Consider the following 21,497-nt stretch of genomic DNA (forward strand, 5'->3'; position numbering starts at 1 on the left):
TATGAGACCTCCTCCTAGTGGTCAAACAGAGCCATGATATCTGACAGATTTAATGACAGAACTGTTTTAAAGGCACAATGAGTAAAATTTCCCTAAAAACAATGTACAGACTAATACAAAAATAATGCCTCCCAATCATCACCTATGACTATTAGAAGTGTGTGGTGATGTCTGTATCTGCAGAGACTACCCTTTGCCGGTATTTTCTTATTTTGCTGTGTTCAGGGCTTTTCTGGGCGTCTATAAAAAACGTAGTGACCAGCAGGTGCGTGATTGTAAGTACGCATCCAAAAGGAAGCTACGAAAATGGCGGGGAAAGTGCCAGAACGCCAAGGGGACAAAGCTCGTTCCAAAACTAAAGTGAATATGGGGTTGGCTTTCACCCGCTGGTGAGCACCGTAACCCTCATTGAGTTGGGGCAAACTTTATATGTTGTGCTTACAAACCATAACCGACAAATCCTACTCATTCTGCCTTTAAGGTTTATTGGGCCTAAAATGTGAAGCCTAGTTCGCTATCAAGGCTTTGTTGCCCCCAAAAGATCAAACACAAACCTGATGAGAGTAAAGTGAATGTGACTGCAGCAGTGCTTGTAGTAGACAGGATTTAAATGAACTTTCTCATCATTGATGACTAAAGCAAGCCTCTTAAAAACATCAAAACCTTTCCTTCTTCCTTAATTACCTCCAGCTATTAGGAATATAGCAAATACATCTTGAGTAGTAAAATGTATATAAAAAGTTATTTTCATTATTGAATAATCTGCGGATTATTTCTTGATCGTATAAAATGTCAGAAAATAGTGAAAAATGCTGTTCTACAATTTATCAATTATGAAAATAGCTGCAGATTCATTTTCTGTCGGCTAATCAATTAATTATTTCAGCACTATATCACACAGACGACAACATAAGCTTTTACTATGATTTATTGTTACGTTTTGAAATCCAGCGACGATGCCCACAACACAACACAGACAGATCATAATAATTTAGTGGAGAAAAAGATGCTTTGGTTGTATGTTGTTCACTCTATTTACCTACCATAATGAAAAAAGTACAGTACTGAAGTTGTGAGCTGTACACACGTGCATTGACATACTTTTTAATACTAAAAAATACTCTATACAGTATATCCAACACCGTACGGCCATGAGGCATTCACAAGCAGAGAGGAGCCACTGTCCCTCTGGTCCTTTGTCTTGAAATCAAAACCATAAAAAGTGCCAAAGTACATCAAAACAGTTCTGAAATCCTAAAGTCACCACACAACAACTGAAGGAGAAACAGTTAAAGTTACAGTACTCATTGATGAATTACGACCTCATGATTCTTCAAGTCTACAATCAACAGTTATAAGTGCTTACAGTATATTGGAAGTGTAACAGGTATGCAGCAGCAAGGTTGTTTTTATACTGTACTTTATATACAGTGACCGTGACCCAACTCCATTAAACCTCAGTCCAATAACTGTGGTAGGTTGCTAAAGAGCTTCTGAGAAGTCTGGAAACACCCTGCGCCCACAGCAGGCTGGATTTCCAACTCAAACAGTGAGCCCTGGTCACAAATATGTGATGTGCACACACCTTGGCAATCACAGTGGCTCCAAAGAGGCTGAGTGTTATTTGCAACATATCGCCACAGTGAAGCAGAGGCAAAACATCAGGTCTGTATGTCCAGAAGCAAGCTAAGGTAAGGTAATGTTAGGTAGTAGCTGGGTGAAAACACAGCTCTATCTGAAAACATTTACTTTCAATGTTGTTTACTTCACTTTACTGGATCCACCAGATTGAATGCCTCAGGTTAGCTAAGGACTCATTTTTTAATCCCAATTTGTCCAAAACAAATAATTTGGAAATTAAATGTCTTGTTATGTCAGAGTTGAACTTATGAACCTTTATTCCTCTTGAAGACTGTTTGGGTTAGTTTTAATGGCATTAAAGCAGTATATAAACATGTTATAATAAGTGGTTTATAACACACTATAACGTACTTGTAGGCAGATATAAGCATTTATTAATGTATTTGTCAACAGCTATAACTCCGCCTGTGGTCACCAATAAGTGGAGGCTGGTTTATAAACAGATAATGATAATATAGTAAACCAAGTTGTAATAATATAAAATATCTTCATAGGAGAATTACAATTACTGTACATTAATAAACACTTAAATTCCCTTATAGCTGTGTACAACTAAATTTTAGTATGTTATCAACCATTTATATTACATGTTTATATACTACTTATAAATGGTAAACAGGGGGAATGGCTTCAGGGCATTTGCAGTATATTTTCTACATTGAGCTGACTCCCAGAAGTGATTTCACTCTTATACACTGACACCGTTCTCATTAAAACTGATTAAAAACTCTCCTGTAATTGCACAAAAAGGTTAAAACCTCATTTGATCTTTTTCAGACTGACTTTTCCAGACTGGGCCTCAGCAGAGAAACAGAAACAGTTTAATGTGGGGGTGTGCATAGTCAGATTAATCTGTGTATTTTATGATATTGTATGTGTACTGTTTTCATGTGATGTCAATATGACTAATCAAATAATATGTATGTCTGTTTCTGTATAGACAATATTGCAAACCTCCCTTCTATTTGTGTCCTATGACATTTGACTGAGGATGGATGGAGTTGACAGAGGCGTATTTTATTTACTGTAAATGCAGTGCTCGAGTTGGAGGAATATCCCTTTATGTCCCCTTCTCTCCCACGTTACAGTACAGTTCAGGACTCCTCGTCAGTGGCACTGGGGGAGCGCTCCTGGAGGAGAGATAAAAGAGAAAACTAGAAAATGTCTAGAATATTCTTTAATCTGCAGCCCAACCCTGATCGGAAAGAAAAAAAAATACCTGATAAGACTGATAAAGTTGACAAACGGATGACAATCATGGGATATGTGTGTCATGACTTTTTTTTATTCAAACAAGTGTTGTTAGAGCTCATGAGAAAATCATAAAAACAAGTTACAAAAAAATAGCATCCCGCAATGTGAAGAAAGAGCTTTAAAATTCCTGAGTAAAAACCCCAAACTTTTGTTTCCTCATTAACAACTTTTCACCAAGTTTAACTGAAATCGGTTAACAGGTTTTAAGATATCCTGCAAACCAAAACATAACAGTTTGGGCAGACATAATTAAGGACAAAGAGAAAATAGGCTGCCATTTTTACATTCTGTCATTTTTACACTATGCAGGTTTTCTGCTTTATGTCTGCTATGCAGAAACATATGACTGAGCCACGAATGGAAAAGAAGTGAGTCTTCACCTGAGCACTTCCATCATTAATTCCATACTCTACGTAGTACTAATTTTGCTAAATATTTTCACACTGAGGGAATATTTTTTTAATTGATCTTTCAAAAACACACACATACAAACACACACACACACATATATACATACACACACAGTTTAGTGAGTTACCTCTTCCTGCTCATCCTCAGAGTCGTCATCACTAACAACAGGTTTGGCTCTGCTGCGTCCTGATCGTCTGCTGCGACCCTTCCCTCGATCTCCACCTTTATCCTTCTTTCCCAGACGGATCTTCACTTTCACTGAGCGAGCTGGAGACAAACACACACACACACACACACACACACACACACACACACACACACACACACACACAGACAGACAGACAGAGACACACACACACACATAACATGTTTATGGTATAAATAAAACTAAGACTAATCTAAAGCGTGAAAAAGCACTTTAGTGTTTTCAAAACAATGTAACTCTCGAGCGAAAAATTATCAATGACGAAAAGGACATCACAGCACATTCTTACTACTGACAAAGTGAATCGCTAATTAACTAAAACATAAATTGCATATACAAACAACAACAAACTAAAAGGAACATGCTTACATTCAGTCTCTGATCCTTCCTCAAGCTCGTCTTCCTCTTCCTCACTCTCCTCTCCTTCACTTTCCTCCTCCTTCTCGATCTTTTGCCTCAAACTGGTAAACACTGACTGGAGGACGATGGAGTCTTCATATATCTGCTCACATGAGAAAAACATGGCATAAAACTACTGTTTATAATCGCCATCATCAGACCCTCCATAGTGGGAGCCAGCTGGCAGGAGCCTTACCCCGGTTGGATCGATCGACAACTTCAACGGGCCAAGTGGAATGTTATTGGCCACTTACTTTCAGTAACCACAATTCATATGATTACTAACATTTTAGCATTTTATGGTAAAGGAGACAGGCAGAAATAGTCGTCTGCCATGCATGATAAAGGCGTCTGGTGGGCCAATCAGCAACAAGATGCATAATTTCTCCAGTGACGTAGCAGTTATAGCTTTAATGACCTTTATTTAAAGCTTTCTGATCAATGCAATCCGCGTATATATAACAAGTTTAACCAATCAGATTTTTGGCATTTAATTATGGTGCACCAAGCATCCAAGTTTCCTAAATATAGGACAAGTAGTGGCTGAGATATAACAAGAAGACAAAAAGTTATTTCTGTAATGGGTACAAATCAGACATTCACCAAGTGACAGGTGTACAAACTACTCTCACTGAACAGTACACAGTAGAGACGAGGACAGCAGGTGTTTTTCTGCATCCATGAGTAAAGATTGTACACAGTAAGTCTCACCAGTGATCCCTCCAGGTTGAAGGTCTGAGCGTTTTGGAAGAGCAGCATGACGTCTCTCTCCAGGTCACCCAGACTGCGATAGCGATGACCTCGAATCCTCTCCTACAGTGAAGATACAGTATGTACATCACTTAGTAACATGTGATATGTATCTGTTAACCTATACATTTTCTTGTTGTCTTTTTTTGTTGTATGGGCGATACTTTGCAGCTGCAGTAACCAACTTACCCCAAAAGAATATTTTTTTCTGATCTAACCTTGATCTTCTTGAAGTCCACAGGCTTGCGGATCAGTTCGTAGTACTCAGGCAGCTCTTTTCGAGATGGCAGCTGGATGAACACCTCGCTCAGCTGACGCCCACTGGCGCTGCAGGAAATGCAATCATCAGGATGAGACAAAACGCTTTTAGAATTCATCAAATTAAATGTCCCTTTGTTAATTTATTCTACTTAAACACTATGGGTGAGAGACAACTTTCATAATCACTCGTATCTATGAATAAAAAGATGAATAAAAACGTAAGCTTTAGAGTTCAGATCCACCACAACACGCCAGTTTCTAGTTAAATTGTAGATTTGACATTTTTTTGAAAAACCCTACACATTACTTTTTCCTTAAACCACAGCCCCACGTCTTCATAAATAAAATACTGTCAGCAAACATATAAAAGCCAATTAATAAAAGTTAGTAAGAGTTAAAGCTCTCAATCTGTTGGTCCACATAACATGCATTTACATTCTTAAGTCTTTAAGTCCAGCCAGCAGTGGTACAGACATTATATACATATACATACAAAACTGGTGACTTCTCTCAGTTTCTATAATTGTTCAAGTAAGTGCAACACCCCTTCTCTTTTGACCTTAAGTTGTCCTGAAACTAATCATGTCCACAACAGAGATGAGTAACGGGTCAGTAAAAACAATGCGACATCTTTTAATGTCAGTGAATAAGCACCACAAAACCTGTTAGCTACCTGTCTTTATACTTGATGACAGCGTCCACAATCTTCTTCATTTTCTTTGTGAGGGCGGGGGGGTTGGGGGAGAGTTTCTCAGCAGGTGGTCGTCCCCTCTTCCTCTGCCTCTTCCCATCTTCGTCTTTGTCCCCTCGACCTCGTCCCCCCGAGGAAGAGGAGGGACCAGGCAGATCCAGGTCGCGGTCACGCTTCCTCTTGCGGGTCGTCTTTTTGTGACGTACCTCTTCCTCGATCTCCTCTAGTGTGCCCTCCTCTATCGCCTGCACGGGAAACACAGACTGAGAGATTAAAAGACTAATCAACCCTTTACTCCAGGAAGCGAAGAAGTTTTATGTTGTATTTAAATTTGATTTATTTCTCAGCTCTGCCCCTGCTGCATGAGGCTAATAACCTTGATCCACTGCTTCTCCGTCAGTGAATCGCTGTAATCCACCTCCTTCCGCTGTCGAGAACCCCGTCCAAACATTTTCTCCTCCTCTTCCTCGCAGGTCAGCCGTTCAACCTCAGCGTCGTCCTTCATGATCCAAGTGGGCAGCTCGTCCTCCTCCATCAGACGAGGTTTTCGCCGTGGGTTACGTGCATCCTCGCGACGCCTGTCTAAGTCCATACGCTGAGGGAGGGAGAGGAAGAAAAAAAGGGCCACGGAACATACAGTATGTAGGGAGGGAGATTTTTTGTTAAGGCTGTAGTTAAAGACCTGTATGAGTTGTAATTTATCTTCAAAACACTGACCATGAACTGGTCAAACTCCTCCTCACTCCTGGCAATCATCTGGTTGACCGTCTCATCATCTGGCACCTCATCCTCCTCCTGAATACAGCAAGCACACATCGGCAATCAGAGCATAAGCAGGCTCACTCTTTAAAATTGTGCTTCTGATTGTTTCTGGTGCACGCACGCACACACATTAATGCGTAGACAGACTTCCTGACCCCAGACCTCGTCTTGCTCCTCGTGTTCCAGGATGGCCTGCAGGAAGGCCCTGCGCTCGTGGCTGGAAGACTTCTGATCAAACATGCCAGCCTGAATGACCTTTTGGTCCACGTTAAGTTTGTACTTGGCAGCAGCCAGGATTTTCTCTTCAACACTGTTGATCGTGCAAAGACGCAGCACACGCACCTCGTTCTGTTGACCAATACGGTGGGCTCTGTCCTGAGCCTGCAGGTCCTGGAGAAGAACAAAAGCCCTGTTCAGACCTGGCATTAACATGCGTTTTGGGTGAACCGATTACAAGTGGAAAACTCATTGAAATCTAATAACTCAGACCACATTCGGAGATGGTCTGGGCCACATATGGCCAAATTCTTATAGCAGTGTGTGCGCAAAAGTGGCCTCTAAAGGACCACCAACTCAACTGACGTCCTATGCGGAAGCATAAGTGTAGCATTCTTAAATCGTGTAAGCTGGCTTTGTCTACAACATTTGAAATCTGAAAATACTGCTAGCTGGGTACTCACTTCAGTTCCTCGCCCACATTCCAGTTTTACAGTACTTTGTGTTTGACTTTTTTTTAAATTATGCATTTCTTTAAAATACAATGCAAGAAATCATGGCGCTCTGTGATTTAAATCATAAGCTAGCAAACGTTCAATTAGCTACTACACACAGCACTTCAGCACTATTCTGTTGTTGAATCAAACAAACTGACTACTAATAACCAATATTGTCTTTCTCTAAACTCTAGATTCTGAATCTGAGGTCTCTTTGTTGCTGTGTTCATGTCTATCGTTATGTGCAAGTGTCCTGTAGACACTAGCCTCTAACTGCTCTAACAACTTAAACAACTAGAAGTTGAGATCAGCTTGATTTTTGATTAAATTGTGTCTTTTGTAAATTAAAATAAACATGCATCCCACCTGATGTGGGTTCCAGTCAGAGTCAAAAATAACCACAGTGTCGGCAGACTGCAAATTTAGGCCGAGGCCTCCAGCTCTTGTGCTCAGGAGGAAGATAAAGTACTCTGATCCTGGTTCATTGAATGTCTTCAGTAACATTCCTCTATCTTCAGCTTTTGTAGTGCCTGAGATGTTAGGGAGGGGGAAAAAAAAAAAGAATAGCACATGAAGGAAATAAAGGTTTAGCAAGAAAGTGCTACAAAAGAAACGAGATTTAAGGAAAAGGAATTAATGAAATACAATAAGAATAAAGGACAAATTCACAAACACGTATATACACAGTAAGTAAAGTGTATCACCATCCAGACGCAGATACTTGAAGCTGCGATAGGCAAAGTAGTCCTCCATGATGGTCATGAGTGAGGTCATCTGACAGAAGAGCAGCACTTTGTGGTTTGTGGCTCTCAGCTTTGGCAGGATTCGATCCAACACTTCAAACTTTCCTGATGCCCGATACAGGTCAGGACTGACGTAAAGGTAGGTGGTTGGGTTACAAGGGTTACAGTTTGTGTATGTGTGATGTTGATCTTGAAGTGGAATTAGCACTTACCCCTGGACTATCCCACCAGAGAATCCTAAATGTTCAGAGAAAGATTCCTGCAAAAGCAATCGAGAATGTATTCTGTAATTTAGACACATACACAGAACCCTATCTTGCAGCCGGCACAGCGCGGCAGCGTGTCTTTGCTATTTTAAGACCGTCCAGCACTCACGTCGTTTAAATAGCAAATGCACCTGCGCCCATCTTTGCGCCCATGGGCGTGCTGGTCTTACAGGGAGGTGTGTTCAGGTGAATTATTGGCGTATTGCTATCTTTAGGCAGCGGGAAGTGATCGTGCCATTGACCAACAAAAACCTGGTCTAAAGTCAATAGCGCAGCAGTTCATGGTTATTTTAACAGAGCATTAATAAAATGCGCCTAGGCTTATGCGCAGCGCGTGCACACTATGCTTGTTACACACGCACACATGGAAGTGCAGCAGCACACAAACATGCAAAAGATTACAAATAAAATATTACTGTGCAAATCCTCCATCATAATAGCAATGCGCCAAGGTACAAATGCTTCATGCCATGCCGCTTAGATCGTTACAATAGGGCCCACAAAGGCAAACACTTTAGTATGTGGCTTTATTTTGAAGCTTGTATTGTTCAGCTCCCTTCAGCATCGCCACAAAGGCAACTTTGTGTGGAAAGAGACACACATGGTAAATGGATACATTTATATAGCGTTTTTTAGGTTTTTGCCATTCACACACACACACACACACACACACACACACACACACACACACACACACACACACACACACACACGGCAGCAAGCTACCACGCAGGGTGCTGGCCTGACCATCAGCAATTGGGGATCAGTGGATTGAACCACCAACCCAATCAGTAGACAACCCGCTCTACTTCCTGAGCCACAGCCGCCCCACTGGCTCCGTATATCCTGACAAATCTACACAATACACAGTGAAACAAATACATGTTTTTGCATCACACTCCTCAATAGTACCTCTATCTGCTGGAACATGTAAGGGTGGTTACAGATCTTCCTCAGCTGCATGATGGTGTTCATCAGCGTCTTTGTGCCACCTTTACCCTGGTAAACACAATGAGACAAATTGTATAGCTTGTAATCACAATTGTATTCTTTCATTCAATATTTATTCATAAAAGTTCAAGGACAGTCATCAATTCTCTCTCAAGGCTTCAATTAAAGCAATACGTTTTTAAATGTGAGAGCCAAGAATCATAATAATAACCTTAAGAATGAAAATAAAACTAAACAAACAACAAAACTAAAAAGATCAGATTTTATTTCACTAGCAACTTTCCCTAAAAAATATTTATAAATGTCAAATAATTCAAGTCTTTTGTGACAGTAAAAGCCAAACACCAACTCTGGCACAAATCGCAGTATATGTTCTAGACCTGTCACCTTTAATAAATCTCCAAGTGTTATATAAATCATCTAGTGCCATGTATTACTGAGGCCTATTTATAAAAAACTATCATGTATCATAACACATGGAGTAGAGACAATTTTATTTTGGTTTTGTTTAGTTATAAGGATGCCCGAACCAAATATCTACAGTGTTTAAGTGTTTATGTCCTCACCTTCTTGTCCTTCTCTGATCCATCAGTGAGCAGGACCCCCTTGGCCTGCATGTGCCTGTACAGCACCCTCTGAAGAGACGACATGTCACACTTGATCACGTATTCAACCTGACGGAGAGAAGAGACAGATTGAAGAGACAGGTGGAATTAAATTACATTTACAGGTATTGCAAATATTAAATAAAAAAAATAAAAAATACTCGAGAACACTTGAGGATTTGTTTCCCATCCATTAGCAGATCATCTGGACTAATATGTGCTTGTCTATTCGCATGTGTATATGTTAGTGTGTCTGCTGTGTGTGTGTGTGTTGAAGTAGGTGAAACATGCCTTCTCTGGAAGCTGTGCCTCCACTTCCTTCTTTAATCTGCGTAACAGGAAGGGGCGAAGTACTTTGTGGAGACGACGAATTATCAAGATGGTCTCCTCTTCATTAAGGTCTACCTAGAGAGTAAAAGAAGCAGAAATTTGGCAAGTTATTTGGCAAGAAAGACAGTATACCTCCTGCCTGTTGTCATCTTGAACACTTTTTAAAAAAAGGAATGGGATGTGGCCACAGCTGAGTCACTCTCTCCACCTTCTCTCCAGTCATAGCGAAAGGGGCGTTGAACCACTGCTCAAAGGTGCTGCAACTCTTGAAGATGGTGGGCAGGAGGAAGTTTAGCAACGCCCAGAGTTCAGGTAGTTTGTTCTGCAGTGGCGTTCCTGTCAGCAGGACTCGCCGTGGGGCCAGGTAGTGGGTATTCAGGACCTGGGTCAGCTTACAGTGGTGGTTCTTCATACGGTGGCCCTCGTCCACGATCATGTATTTCCAACGAATCTGGTGGGGTTGAGGTAAGGGAGTGAGGAGAGGAGTACATTTAGATAAAACTGAGACTATTCTGTCTCATTGGATCCAAACCAACCAAAAACATAAAGTGGTCATAAGGAAGATCTCTTATCCAGTGTCCTCATGACCATGGTGGCTCAGTCCCAAGCCAAAGCCTTGAGCCACCGCATGGGGAACAACACCCACCTTTGAGCAGTCAGGAAGCCTATATGACTACATGAGTGCATAGCAGCATGACGTTCACAGAGGACAGTGGGAGACGCGGTATACAGGTGGTGTCAGTGTGGCAGCACCTAGGAGAAAGCACTGAGATGCAGCATAGGGGGCGGTCAGATTGGCCAGGATAAAACACTTTCAGACTTTGGGGATTTAGGAAGTGGGAGATGACAAAGAAAAACACATCAAAACCTCAAGCAAAATCAAATTTTAACAAAAAATAATTTTACTATGACTGCCTGGGTGTGTTTGTGCGTGTCCTTCTGCTTGTGTTTGTACATCCCATCTCACCTTGGCCAGTACTTGTTTATCCTTGATGATGTACTCGTAAGTGGTGAGTAAAACATTAAACTTGCCACTGCGCAATTGGGGGACAAAGGCTCTCCTGGCAGCAGGAGACCCCTGAAAGAAGAACATTTTTATTTTAAATTACAAATATGAAAGAAATAGTTATATATATATATATAAAAAAAAAAAAAAAGCATCATCTCCTTCAATACATCGACTTCAGCAGGTCTCAATATTTGACAATAAAAGCAAAAGCTACAAAACATTGAGTGCATTTGTAGAAACACACGTTTTGGCTGCAAAAACCCACCTTGTAGGACACTTTCACAACTGTCGGTGCCCACTTGTCAAACTCATACACCCAGTTAGAAAGAGTTCTGTCAATGAGAGGCAGCTCTGTTATCATTCAACAATTTATTCGGAATACTACAAAATCCGTTTTTCTTCATTTGTAGTGTTTGTGTAAATAACTTCCATGAGGAATAAGAACAAAACAACAATATATTTTTGCAAATAAAGAGGTTATGCTAACGAGAGGGGTACAATGATGAGGTAGGGACCATTGAGCCGTTTGTTCTCCATGAGGTACGTGATGAGGGCAATAGTCTGGATGGTTTTTCCCAGACCCATCTCATCTGCCAGGATCCCATTCAGATTATTGTTGTAGAGGGAAACCAGCCACTCCAGACCTTTAATCTGACAGTCAAATAAAGCATTTATCTCCTTTGTCAAGTCATAAAATTAAAAAATGTATTTGTGTATGGCAAGGTAGAGCATATCATGTAATCTATCTGATTGTGCTTGTTCACCTGATACTGTTTGAGTTGTCCATTTATTAGCAAACTGGACTGTTTCTCCACCTTTTCTGTGACAGCGTGAGCCACAGAATAATAAGACTGGAGGCCTCGGGCAAACGCTGCACCGATATATTCATCATCCACGTCCTGTTTAGCATTTCTGCAGAGGAAACACATTATTACACATATTAATTATGGCATAAAGTCATTTGGTGGACACTTTTTGTAAATACCTTATGAGCACATGTATTTTTTGTTTGGGTGGCCCTGAGAACATAAATGGTAGAAAAATGTATCCAAGTGTAGTACTCCTTATATGTACTCACTCGATGATGTGTCGGACATCCACCTCTGACACGTCTTCGCAGTCGGGGTCTGTAATCTTCTTCTTTTCCTCCACCTGAGTAGCCGATGGCTGAGGCTCCTCCTCTTCCTCCTGCCAGACAGCTTGTGAGTGATTGGAGTAGTGAATATGAAACTGGCTTTAAACATGTCTTTTAAAACAACCCACCTCCTCCTCTTCCTCCTCCTCGCTGTCTTCACTGTCTGAGCGAGGAGCCACCTCATAACTGGACAAAATACATGCATACTCAAATCAGATTGACTATCAGCCCCTGTGTCTGAACCTTTTAACTGTACAGGTCGTCCTCATGCAGATGTTAATTTGAAATCACACACCTAAAAGCCTTAAAGTGAATTAATTAAAAAAAGCTGGCTTAAAGCTACAGTTGGTATCTTTTATAAAAAAATAACTTCTTGTCATATTTGTTCAAACTGTCACTATATCCTGACAGTACTACATGAATCATGACTACATGAATACTACATGAATGAAAAAAATCACATTCCTCTCATTCCTTACACAGTCAGTACTGCTTGGGAACTACGGTTAAACCCCTCAAACTAGGCAGCAATGATCCAATATGAATCAAGATTATTTTACTGCCTAGCCTATTTCTCGCATCATTTTTTCAGAAACATATTTTAGTGTACTGTTTAGCTGTAAAATGAGAAGGTTTGCTGGGGCTTAGCTTTGTCTCGACATGGTCACAAACATTCTCATTTTACAGCAAACAGTGTTCTAAAATATGTTTCTGTAAACATTTAAGGCGAGAAATAGGCAATGCAGTTACAGAATCTTGATTTTTTAAATCTCTTTGTGTTCTATATTTTACCTGGCTGCAAGACAAATTTAAGTTAGCATCTTTACCATCCACAGGAATTTCCCCAGTGTGGGATTAATAAAGTCTATCTTATCTTATCTTATGTAGCATAAATCTAAATTACAACTAAGTTTCAAGCCAGTTGATGGTGCTGGATGAGAATTCACCACAGATTCTCAATTAGTCCTCTCTGGGCCATGAATTTCATGGCAATTCTTCCTTTGCCAAGATTCAGTATTTTAATCAACGGATCAGCAGGCTAACTAGCATTGTTGTACCTACAGCCATAGACGCACACATTTTCATACAAAAGTCACTCTTCCTCTGTACAGCCAGTCTCACCCAGGGTTCATCTCCAGCCAGGTCTCTAGCTGTCCAGCTCTTGGAGCGTCCAGTCCTGTCAGGATGTTCCCACTGTCAACATGGATGACCTTCACAGGCAGGTCACTCATCTGACTCGTCTCATCGAGAGGCTGCAGGGGAGGAGGTAAGTTACCCATCTCGGTTTAAGTTATCTTTCGGACTGGGCGAGTCTCATTAGGCTGGGTTTAAATAGTGGCTAATTGAAATGAGACAAAGCTACTGTGTGTAGAAGTTAAGTTTACATTAGTGATCATAATGCTGCTGCTGTTTGGCCAATTTAACAACCAATAAGTGTCACGCAAACATCCAATTATAATTTTGTAGTCAGTGTATGCTGCATGAATATTATTTCTACACTTTTACACACATTTTATTCTCTTTGGGGACTTGTTTGACAGTTGATCATATTGTTTGCCATTACAATTGTTGTCACCTCTGATAGATTATTTACTTCCTTGTTTTCTGAACATGCACACAAGGCTGACGTGGGCTATGGCCAATGGCTTTTAAGTTTAGTCACCAGGTGTCGATTTATTTTGAGATATGTATTTACAGTATAATACAGATGTAATACAGTGATGTTTGTTTGTGCCGCTTTAAGTCTGATGAAATCTAGTTGATCAACATGTTGCACAGTAACAGTGAACAAAACAATCATTTTGGGAGCAAAGAACTGTGTGCAGATTTTACTTTTTGCAATGACAACACTAAAAAGCAAAACATTACCCCCTGAAGCTTTGTGTGGAATTTAATCTATGCTGTGTTTAAAAGGAGGTCTCTATGGAGATCACTGAAAGCAACAAAACAAAGCAGCAATGTGAACCCGGCATATTTGAAGAGAAAGTGTATCACAAAATCAGTGACTTTGAATATCTGCTTTAACTACCTCTTCCTTACTCAAACAGATTTATAGTAACCTATACAAGGTTAACCTTTAAATGCCATCATTACAGCTGCTGCATCTGCTCACCTCGCCATCAGGACCCATGACAGGAGTAGGACCCTCAGCATTCTCCAACTGCAAGACAAGAAGAAGTTGGCGAATCACAACGGAGATCACGTTCATCTCTCAAAGTCATTAATTATCCCAAACAAAGATCACTGGTGCCGGAGCTCCTGTTTTCCATACCTTCTTCTTCTTCTTCTTCTTCTTCTTTTTCTCCTTGAGGGCCTGCGCAGCTTTGTGAGCTCTGACCAGCTCGGTGAGGTTGGCGACATACTCGTCAGTTTGCTGCAGCAGATAGGCCAGGCGCTTATCCTTCTTCTGGTCAATAAGTTTACGATAGCCCTCCTCATCCTCAGCCTGGGAGGACAGACACATATATAGTGTGTGAAGGAGGGTGTGTGTATTTTGGTAAGTGTGTAACTGTGTCTGTGTGGTTTCTTCTTACCATGAGCCTCCTCATCCTCTCTTTCTCAATGCGCTCATTCTCTTTCTTCTGCTCCCGTTCAGTATTGGCATGGTAGGTGGCCACAGATTTGGTCAGTTTCTGCATTTTGCCTGTGATGGAGCGGTGGTACTCTTTGAAGTCTTTGGCGTGCTGCAGGATGCTGTTGAGGTACTCCTAAGGTAAGAGTTGTATGGGATGAAGGACAGAGCAGACAATAAACAGGAAAAGAGAGGAGTCAATCAAAAATACCACTTTTAATCTTATCAAAAGCAACATCATGACTGTATATGTCCTCTACCTGATGTTTCTGCCTGCGTTTGCGTTCTTGCTCAATCTTCTGCTGTTTCTCCAGTTTCTCTGTGATGCGCGCCTCTCGCAGAGACTGACGCTTGCTTCGCTTGTAGGCCTTGGCATCGAGGGCAGTCTCTAGAGCTGTGTCACGACGCATACACACCACCACCTCTTGACGCAGCTGTGGATAGTCATGCAAACAGACAAATATACAAACATGGACTCATCATTAACACAACCACCATCACTGAAAAAACTCAAACATGTGATGTTGTGAAGGTTGGAGGTAAAAATGTGAAGCTTGATGATGTAGTGCAAACTGTACCTGTCTCTGGAAGTTAAGCAGTCGGAGGGCTTTGAGCTCTATAGTAGCTTTGGTACGTAAATCACCAGCCAGAGAGCCCGGCAGGTTCTCCAGCTCAGCAATACGATGAGTGATACGAGCCTGTAACCTGAGGGAGTACTAAGTTGTATTTAATTATGAATTATCCATGCTTTAGGTTTTTTTGTACTTTTGATTGTGAATACCTCTGTTAGACAGTATACAAGAAAAAGCTTATTAAAAGTTTTGAACACAATGAAAAAAATGACAAATTTAGCAAAAACTCTTCAGCAATGTACTGCATGTAGTACAGTACAGAGTAACCATTCAACCCTTCACATTCCGTCATTTACCACTTCAGAAAAAGTAAATGAGATGAGACGTACCTGAACTCCCTCTCCTGCAGTATCTCCACTGGGTCGAGTCCACAGGGTTTCTGAATGGGGGTAATGCGGTTCTGCTTGGCATGGTAAGGCATCATGGGAGTAGGCTGTGTCGGCTGGCCAGGGGACTGAGTCTGTGGAGGCATTACTGGGGAGGCAGCGGGGGGAACTGAAGGCGGGGCAGGAGAGGGTCGACCAGTGGGCTGAGGGGGAATAAGCTTCTGGGGTGCGTTGGAGGGGGCTGCTGCATTCACCATGGGGCCTGGAGGGAAGTGAAGTGTGGGAATGAAGGCTACATTCAATGTATAGAAAATGTATAATTTTAATGGTAACAAATTTAAAAGTTTAGTGTCTCCCCTATAATTCTGTTTTTTGTAGGGTTCAAGCAACATTTAGACAACAGGACACTGAAACCTAAAATCTTCTGCTGCATGGAAGGTTGTGCATTTTATTTTTAACAGTAACTTGTGGAGTTTATAACCACTGGTAGCACTATGGAGCAATGATTTTATGAGTGGGCCCCCATATTGTTTGCAGTGCACACCCATTAGGGCACACATGCGGGTGACGACGTACACATTCCTTTTGTCGTTTTCACGCTATTCCGTTGATCAACAATTGGTGGCGGTAAGGTACCAACAAAGACAGGGCAGAAGAAGACTGCTAGCATGTAAACATGGATGTAAACAATTGTTTACAAGAAAACTCAGCAGGGCACCTTAAAATATTCAGAAATAGTTTGCTTGGAATATATATTAGGAAAATACTGGAAGGTAGAATAAATGTAAGAAGATGCAGGCAATGAGTGTCTTTATCATTACAGTATAATGGGCCAGAGTCTACAATGTGAGCATAATGCTAAAGCCATAAACTCTTATCAAGATAATCTTAAATTATGATTTTAATAAAAGGACAAAAATTGGCCTCATATATTTGTATATGAACATACTGTTCCTATCCTAACTAATTTGTGTTCTTACTTGGATAAGAGGTCATAATTGGAATTTATATGGACATACTCGCTCTCACTTAGCCCCTCTTGCTCTAATACCTGAGCTACTCACATTCAACAAGTTCAACTAAAGTCTTGCAGCAACACCATATACCTTCTGGCCAGCACTTGGGAGGTCCGTTTGGGTTTTGTCCCTGCATTCCAGCTGGAGTACCTGATGGGCCTGGAGGAGGCATGTTGGGACCCATCATTCCTAAAGAAACAAATAGGTCTTAAGACTAATGGCACATATATAACACAAAATATAAATTTGAAAATATGACATTAGTAAAACATGTGCAGCTAACTAGATTCAATGTTAGGTACAAATGTGTCTTCTATCAATTACCCATCAGACCATAGCATATAGCTTGGTATTCCAGACATTCCCCATGCATGCTCACCATGAGCTCGACTGTAGCCTGAGCCCATTGGCCCAGGCACTGGTACTGGTCCTACTGGTCCACCTACTGGCCCGCCTCCAGATCCAGGAGCCAAACTGGACATGGACTGCTGCTGCTGCATCCCAGGCATGGGCCTCTTCCCTTGGACAGCCATTTGGAGGTGGTCTGGCAGTGGCTGCCCACGGGCCAGCATCTTATAAGCCATGATCTGGGCTCTGAGTTGGTGAAGCTGGTTCTGGTTAAAGGGAGTAGGGCCACCAGGACCTCCAGGGCCTGGAGGGACTCCAGATTCAAGGCCAGATCCAAGGGTGGAGACACTGGGGCCCAGGCTGGGTCCAGGGCTAGGGCCTGGGCCGGAGCTACCTGGAGGGCCAGGCCGGTTATTGGGACCAAGAGTGTGTTGATCTCCACTGGGTCCATCTAAAGGTGTAGGGGCAGAGCCTGGACCACCGGAGGAGGAGGAAGAGGACGATGGCATAAGAGGTCCAGAGGGGGGACCATTTGAAGGGACAGGGCTGGAGTGGTCAGAGCCCCCTAATGGAGAGTGGTATCCTGGGAGACACAGACAGAAAAAAAGATTTCTACACATAATACCCGTAAAACCACAAACCATTATAGTCATTTTGCACTTCACTATTTGTGTTTGGTGTTTGTGGTTCCTATTAAAATAAAAAAAATACAACATGTGAAGCAGTGAGTTAGAGGAGCTTATAGGTGGATGTTGTTCCTTTGGACAGAGCCTGGCTAGCATAGTCCCCACTTCCAGTCTTTATGCTAAGCTAAGCTAACTGTCTGCTGGCTGTAGCTTTGTATTTTACTGTACCAAAATGAGAGTGCTATCAAACTTCTCATCTAACTCTGATTCCCAAAATGTCACAACTATTCCTTTAACAAGAGCCTGCAGCGTAATCTTACCAGACTGTTATTTCATAATATTTTTAACTCTGATTCCCAGTGCTAAGCCTGTCTGTCTGGCTGACTGTGTTGTTTCATTTCCTGTATCCCTTCCTTATAGCAGACTGCATTCAGAGGCCAAGCTACACAGTTGCTCCCTGACTGTTAACAGCCCCTTTGTTAGACTGAGCCATTGTACGATTTTTTGTATTTTGATATTAAAAGAAATGTGTTAAAGAATTTGAAAACATGTCGTGGGTTATTTGATGATTTGCGACAACAGTGACACCCCCTACATTATGAGCCAGCCATGCCACACGACCAGAACACAACTTGTCTTACACAATGATTAAGGGTGCTCCGATCAGGATTTTTGGGGCCGATCAACGATCCTCGATTGCTGGAAGCCATATCGGTCGATACCGATCACCGGGTATATTTGAAGCCTTCTATTTATCATGTCATATATTTATCATATATTCATTTTAATATTCTTAACAACAATGTATAAGTATTAAAATTAACAGAAGATAATGTATTGTGAATTGTCAACTGTTTACTTTTATTGACAGGAAACGTTCAACATTCCACTTCCTCTGTTAGAAACACACCTTAAACAGCTTAAAAACTTAACATATAAAGCCTTATTTCGGAATAAATTACAAATGAATAGAGAAAATAGTACAACATTTTCTCACGAGTAGTGCGTCATCTGATCGGCCTTTATGGAGACCACCGATCAAACTATTTAAAGCCTTTATAGGCTTTTTATAACGATCGGTGACCGATCAATCGGAGCACCCTTAACAATGATGGAAAGGATGAAATGAAATTGAAATTACTACATAGCGTGCCTACCTTGCGAGTGTTGGTCTAGAGGACTGGGTGGGGGACCCATACCACTGTGCCCGCCCTGTCTCATAGACAGTCCCTTCATCTGGCTGAAGCGGCTCTCCTCACTCATGCCCTTCTCATGCATGCTCTCCATGGGCTGTGGGAGAAATCTAACAAGGTTAGAATGAAACTATCATCCTATTTAAAATGATTAAATAGTTTCAGTTGCAATCACAATATAGTGCTGCTAAAGAAAAAGCAAATAAAAAAAAATAATAAAACTAATAATATATAAAATCTAAGGAGTTGTAAGATAATATACAATAATAATGTATGGATGAATATGCATTTATATGCACCTGTTATTTACAGGTATTACAGACTAAAAGTAATAACTGCATTCTCAAATATGGATAAAATGTGCCAGTGTCAGCATGTGCCCATTGCGTTTCAGTTTGTGGGGTGACCTTATGGAATGGACTGAAGAATGACATCAAACAGAGCCATAATATCATTCAGTTCAAAAATAGATTAAATACATCATTACTTGACCAATACAGAAAAGAATAAACTGAAACATAGGATTGGAATTTGTAATTTAAAGGTATTGTTGTATATTATTGTATTGTTGTAAGTTATTGTAAGACCGAAAGATTGTATGCTATATTTACATATCTATTTACTTTGTAATAATATGATTTTGTGAAATAAAGGGCAGGACCAAATAAGCTATTTGTTTCCGCCTGTTCCTTCTCGAACTAACCCCTTTTATATTTTTTATTTAGTTTTTTGTTGTTGTTAAATTCTGATTGTGTTTTATTTTATGGTTTTACATTTTTTTTGTCTTGCAACATTGTTGCATGAAATATAGTGGAGCCATTAAGAAATTCAAAGTGACGGTCCAGTCATATAAATAATATGCAAATCTTCCTTGTCCACAGTTGATCAAGTTTTATGTTTTGCTGTGGAATTAATGTCAATATAGCTGCATGGTAGCGTCTACAGATCATGTAAATGTGATGTTTAAACTCCTTAATATGCATAAATAACATTAAATGTGTGGTATATGGATTTACAAATAACTTCTGACACTCCACCTCTGTTTCCTAAACGACTGGAATTAACAGTGGTAGTGTGTCTCAGCAGGATGTTGGGTGTTTGTACATCCTTACTTTGTGCAGAGGGTGCATGTTGTCCTGGCCGTATCCAGAGGGCCCTGGCTGGGAGTGTCCCGAGGATGGAGGGCCAGGGCTGGGGCCCATCATACTGTGAGAGGAGCCTGGGGAGCCCAGCATAGCCCCAGGGGAGGGACCCGGACCAGGGGAAGGACCTGGGCGAGGGGTGCCTCCCATGGGGGGATCTGGTGTCGACATCGCCCTGGATCTCCTGCCCCTGGATGAGCAGCAAGGGCCTGAAAGAAATGAAAAAGAGACAGTGAGAGGGAGTGACAGAGAGCACATGATCTTTGCAAAACCCAAAAATATGGCAAAGCAATATGCAAAAGTTAGTGATCTAAATTAGCATTCATTTAGTAGTTTAATTAGACAAATCTGTTAATATTTTGACAGTGAGGCTGCATCTATGCCTTCAACTATGCTTTTCTGATAAATGAAGTAAGTGCACAATCTTTGCAAGATATGGGTGAATTTTATCCAACGCCTATCAGATGAAGACTCTCCATTCTCCTGCTGCTGCACCAAGTCACCCGTTGCGCGCATATGCAATTACAGCTGCAGGGTCTACCATTGCATTTGAACTGAACGCGGGGAAATTTAGTAAATTATGCAGATGAGCCCATGCCACTGAGAATTTCCTCACTCTGACCATGATGGAGTGTCTCGTTAAATATAAAAAGGGGAATGGCGGACTGTGCTTGTGCGACTGACCTACCCGCATCAACAGGACAGTCGGTCCTGGCTGAATTTCTGCGCTCCCGAGTTGATATTTGTGGGGAATAAAATAAGGCGCAGCAGTTGACGCAATTAGTCTACTCACCCTCTTGGTAATCTGCCTTCAAGCGTAGATTTGTTTCATCGACGCGGCTCGAGCGCCCCCTCCACCGCTTCTATGACCGAATGTCTAGTCACTGTTGTCCGGCAGCGCGCATGCGTGCGCAGCTACAGCAAGGCATAACACTGTGCATCAAATCTGTACTGGCTACGAGTCTGCATATGCTTAAATCAAGCTTTTAAGAACATTTGAAATGCTCAACCAACAAATCTAATAATAGTAAATTATAAAAAAAGAGTTATGAACAAAAGTAATAAAAACCAAACGAAAAACTTTTTTTTTAAATGCTAGTTAACTGGGATCAAGTATTTATTTTTTTTACAATGTAAGTATTTTAAGATTTCTCAGAACTTACAGACACTGAGGCCTAAATGCAGCATGAACCCATGGGTTTTCTGGATGATTCTCATTGAATTAAAATAAACAAACATGCTACCTACAAAAGATGAGCTTCTACTGAAATTCCCACACATAAGATGCTCCACAAATAAACACATTGTTTCTTTGAAATGACAAACTGCAGTGCTGATGGACTTTTAAAACATCTAAAAATAAACTGCATCTATAACTACAGCAGCATTTGTTACTACAACTCCTGTGTAACATTTACCATACACAGCAGATTTGCTCTCACAATGTAACATCATTGCATTGCATTACAGGAGAATTAAGTCTTTTGACATTTGGGGCGTTTGATGTACTTTTTGG

General features: G+C 41.1%; 1 protein-coding gene across 5 annotated transcripts; it reads right to left on the bottom strand.

The window, feature by feature from the left end:
- Positions 1 to 1,088: 1,088 nt before the first annotated feature.
- Positions 1,089 to 20,863, bottom strand: smarca4b (SWI/SNF related BAF chromatin remodeling complex subunit ATPase 4b). Of its 5 annotated transcripts, none has more exons than XM_078281296.1 (34): positions 20,775 to 20,863; positions 19,952 to 20,190; positions 18,804 to 18,936; positions 17,052 to 17,603; positions 16,763 to 16,861; positions 15,660 to 15,918; positions 15,277 to 15,403; positions 14,959 to 15,132; positions 14,661 to 14,834; positions 14,399 to 14,572; positions 14,240 to 14,287; positions 13,249 to 13,379; positions 12,255 to 12,312; positions 12,070 to 12,179; positions 11,756 to 11,903; positions 11,479 to 11,642; positions 11,257 to 11,323; positions 10,950 to 11,060; positions 10,191 to 10,433; positions 9,944 to 10,057; positions 9,614 to 9,721; positions 9,009 to 9,095; positions 8,043 to 8,089; positions 7,792 to 7,958; positions 7,454 to 7,617; positions 6,537 to 6,764; positions 6,330 to 6,407; positions 5,989 to 6,207; positions 5,595 to 5,857; positions 4,879 to 4,987; positions 4,622 to 4,723; positions 3,881 to 4,013; positions 3,434 to 3,573; positions 1,089 to 2,771 (listed from the first exon to the last, which is right to left on the bottom strand). In XM_078281296.1, the coding sequence occupies exons 2-34, from the start codon at positions 20,150 to 20,152 to the stop codon at positions 2,736 to 2,738; spliced, it is 4,968 nt and encodes a 1,655-aa protein (XP_078137422.1). In that variant the 5' UTR covers positions 20,153 to 20,190; positions 20,775 to 20,863; the 3' UTR covers positions 1,089 to 2,735. The 5 variants fall into 5 exon arrangements, with proteins under 5 accessions (XP_078137422.1, XP_078137412.1, XP_078137404.1 ...); XM_078281286.1 differs by having other exon boundaries at positions 5,595 to 5,875; XM_078281278.1 differs by having other exon boundaries at positions 5,595 to 5,875; positions 6,504 to 6,764.
- Positions 20,864 to 21,497: the final 634 nt, after the last annotated feature.

This window comes from Sander vitreus, chromosome 2 (assembly GCF_031162955.1).
Source record: "Sander vitreus isolate 19-12246 chromosome 2, sanVit1, whole genome shotgun sequence".
Taxonomy (NCBI): domain Eukaryota; kingdom Metazoa; phylum Chordata; class Actinopteri; order Perciformes; family Percidae; genus Sander; species Sander vitreus.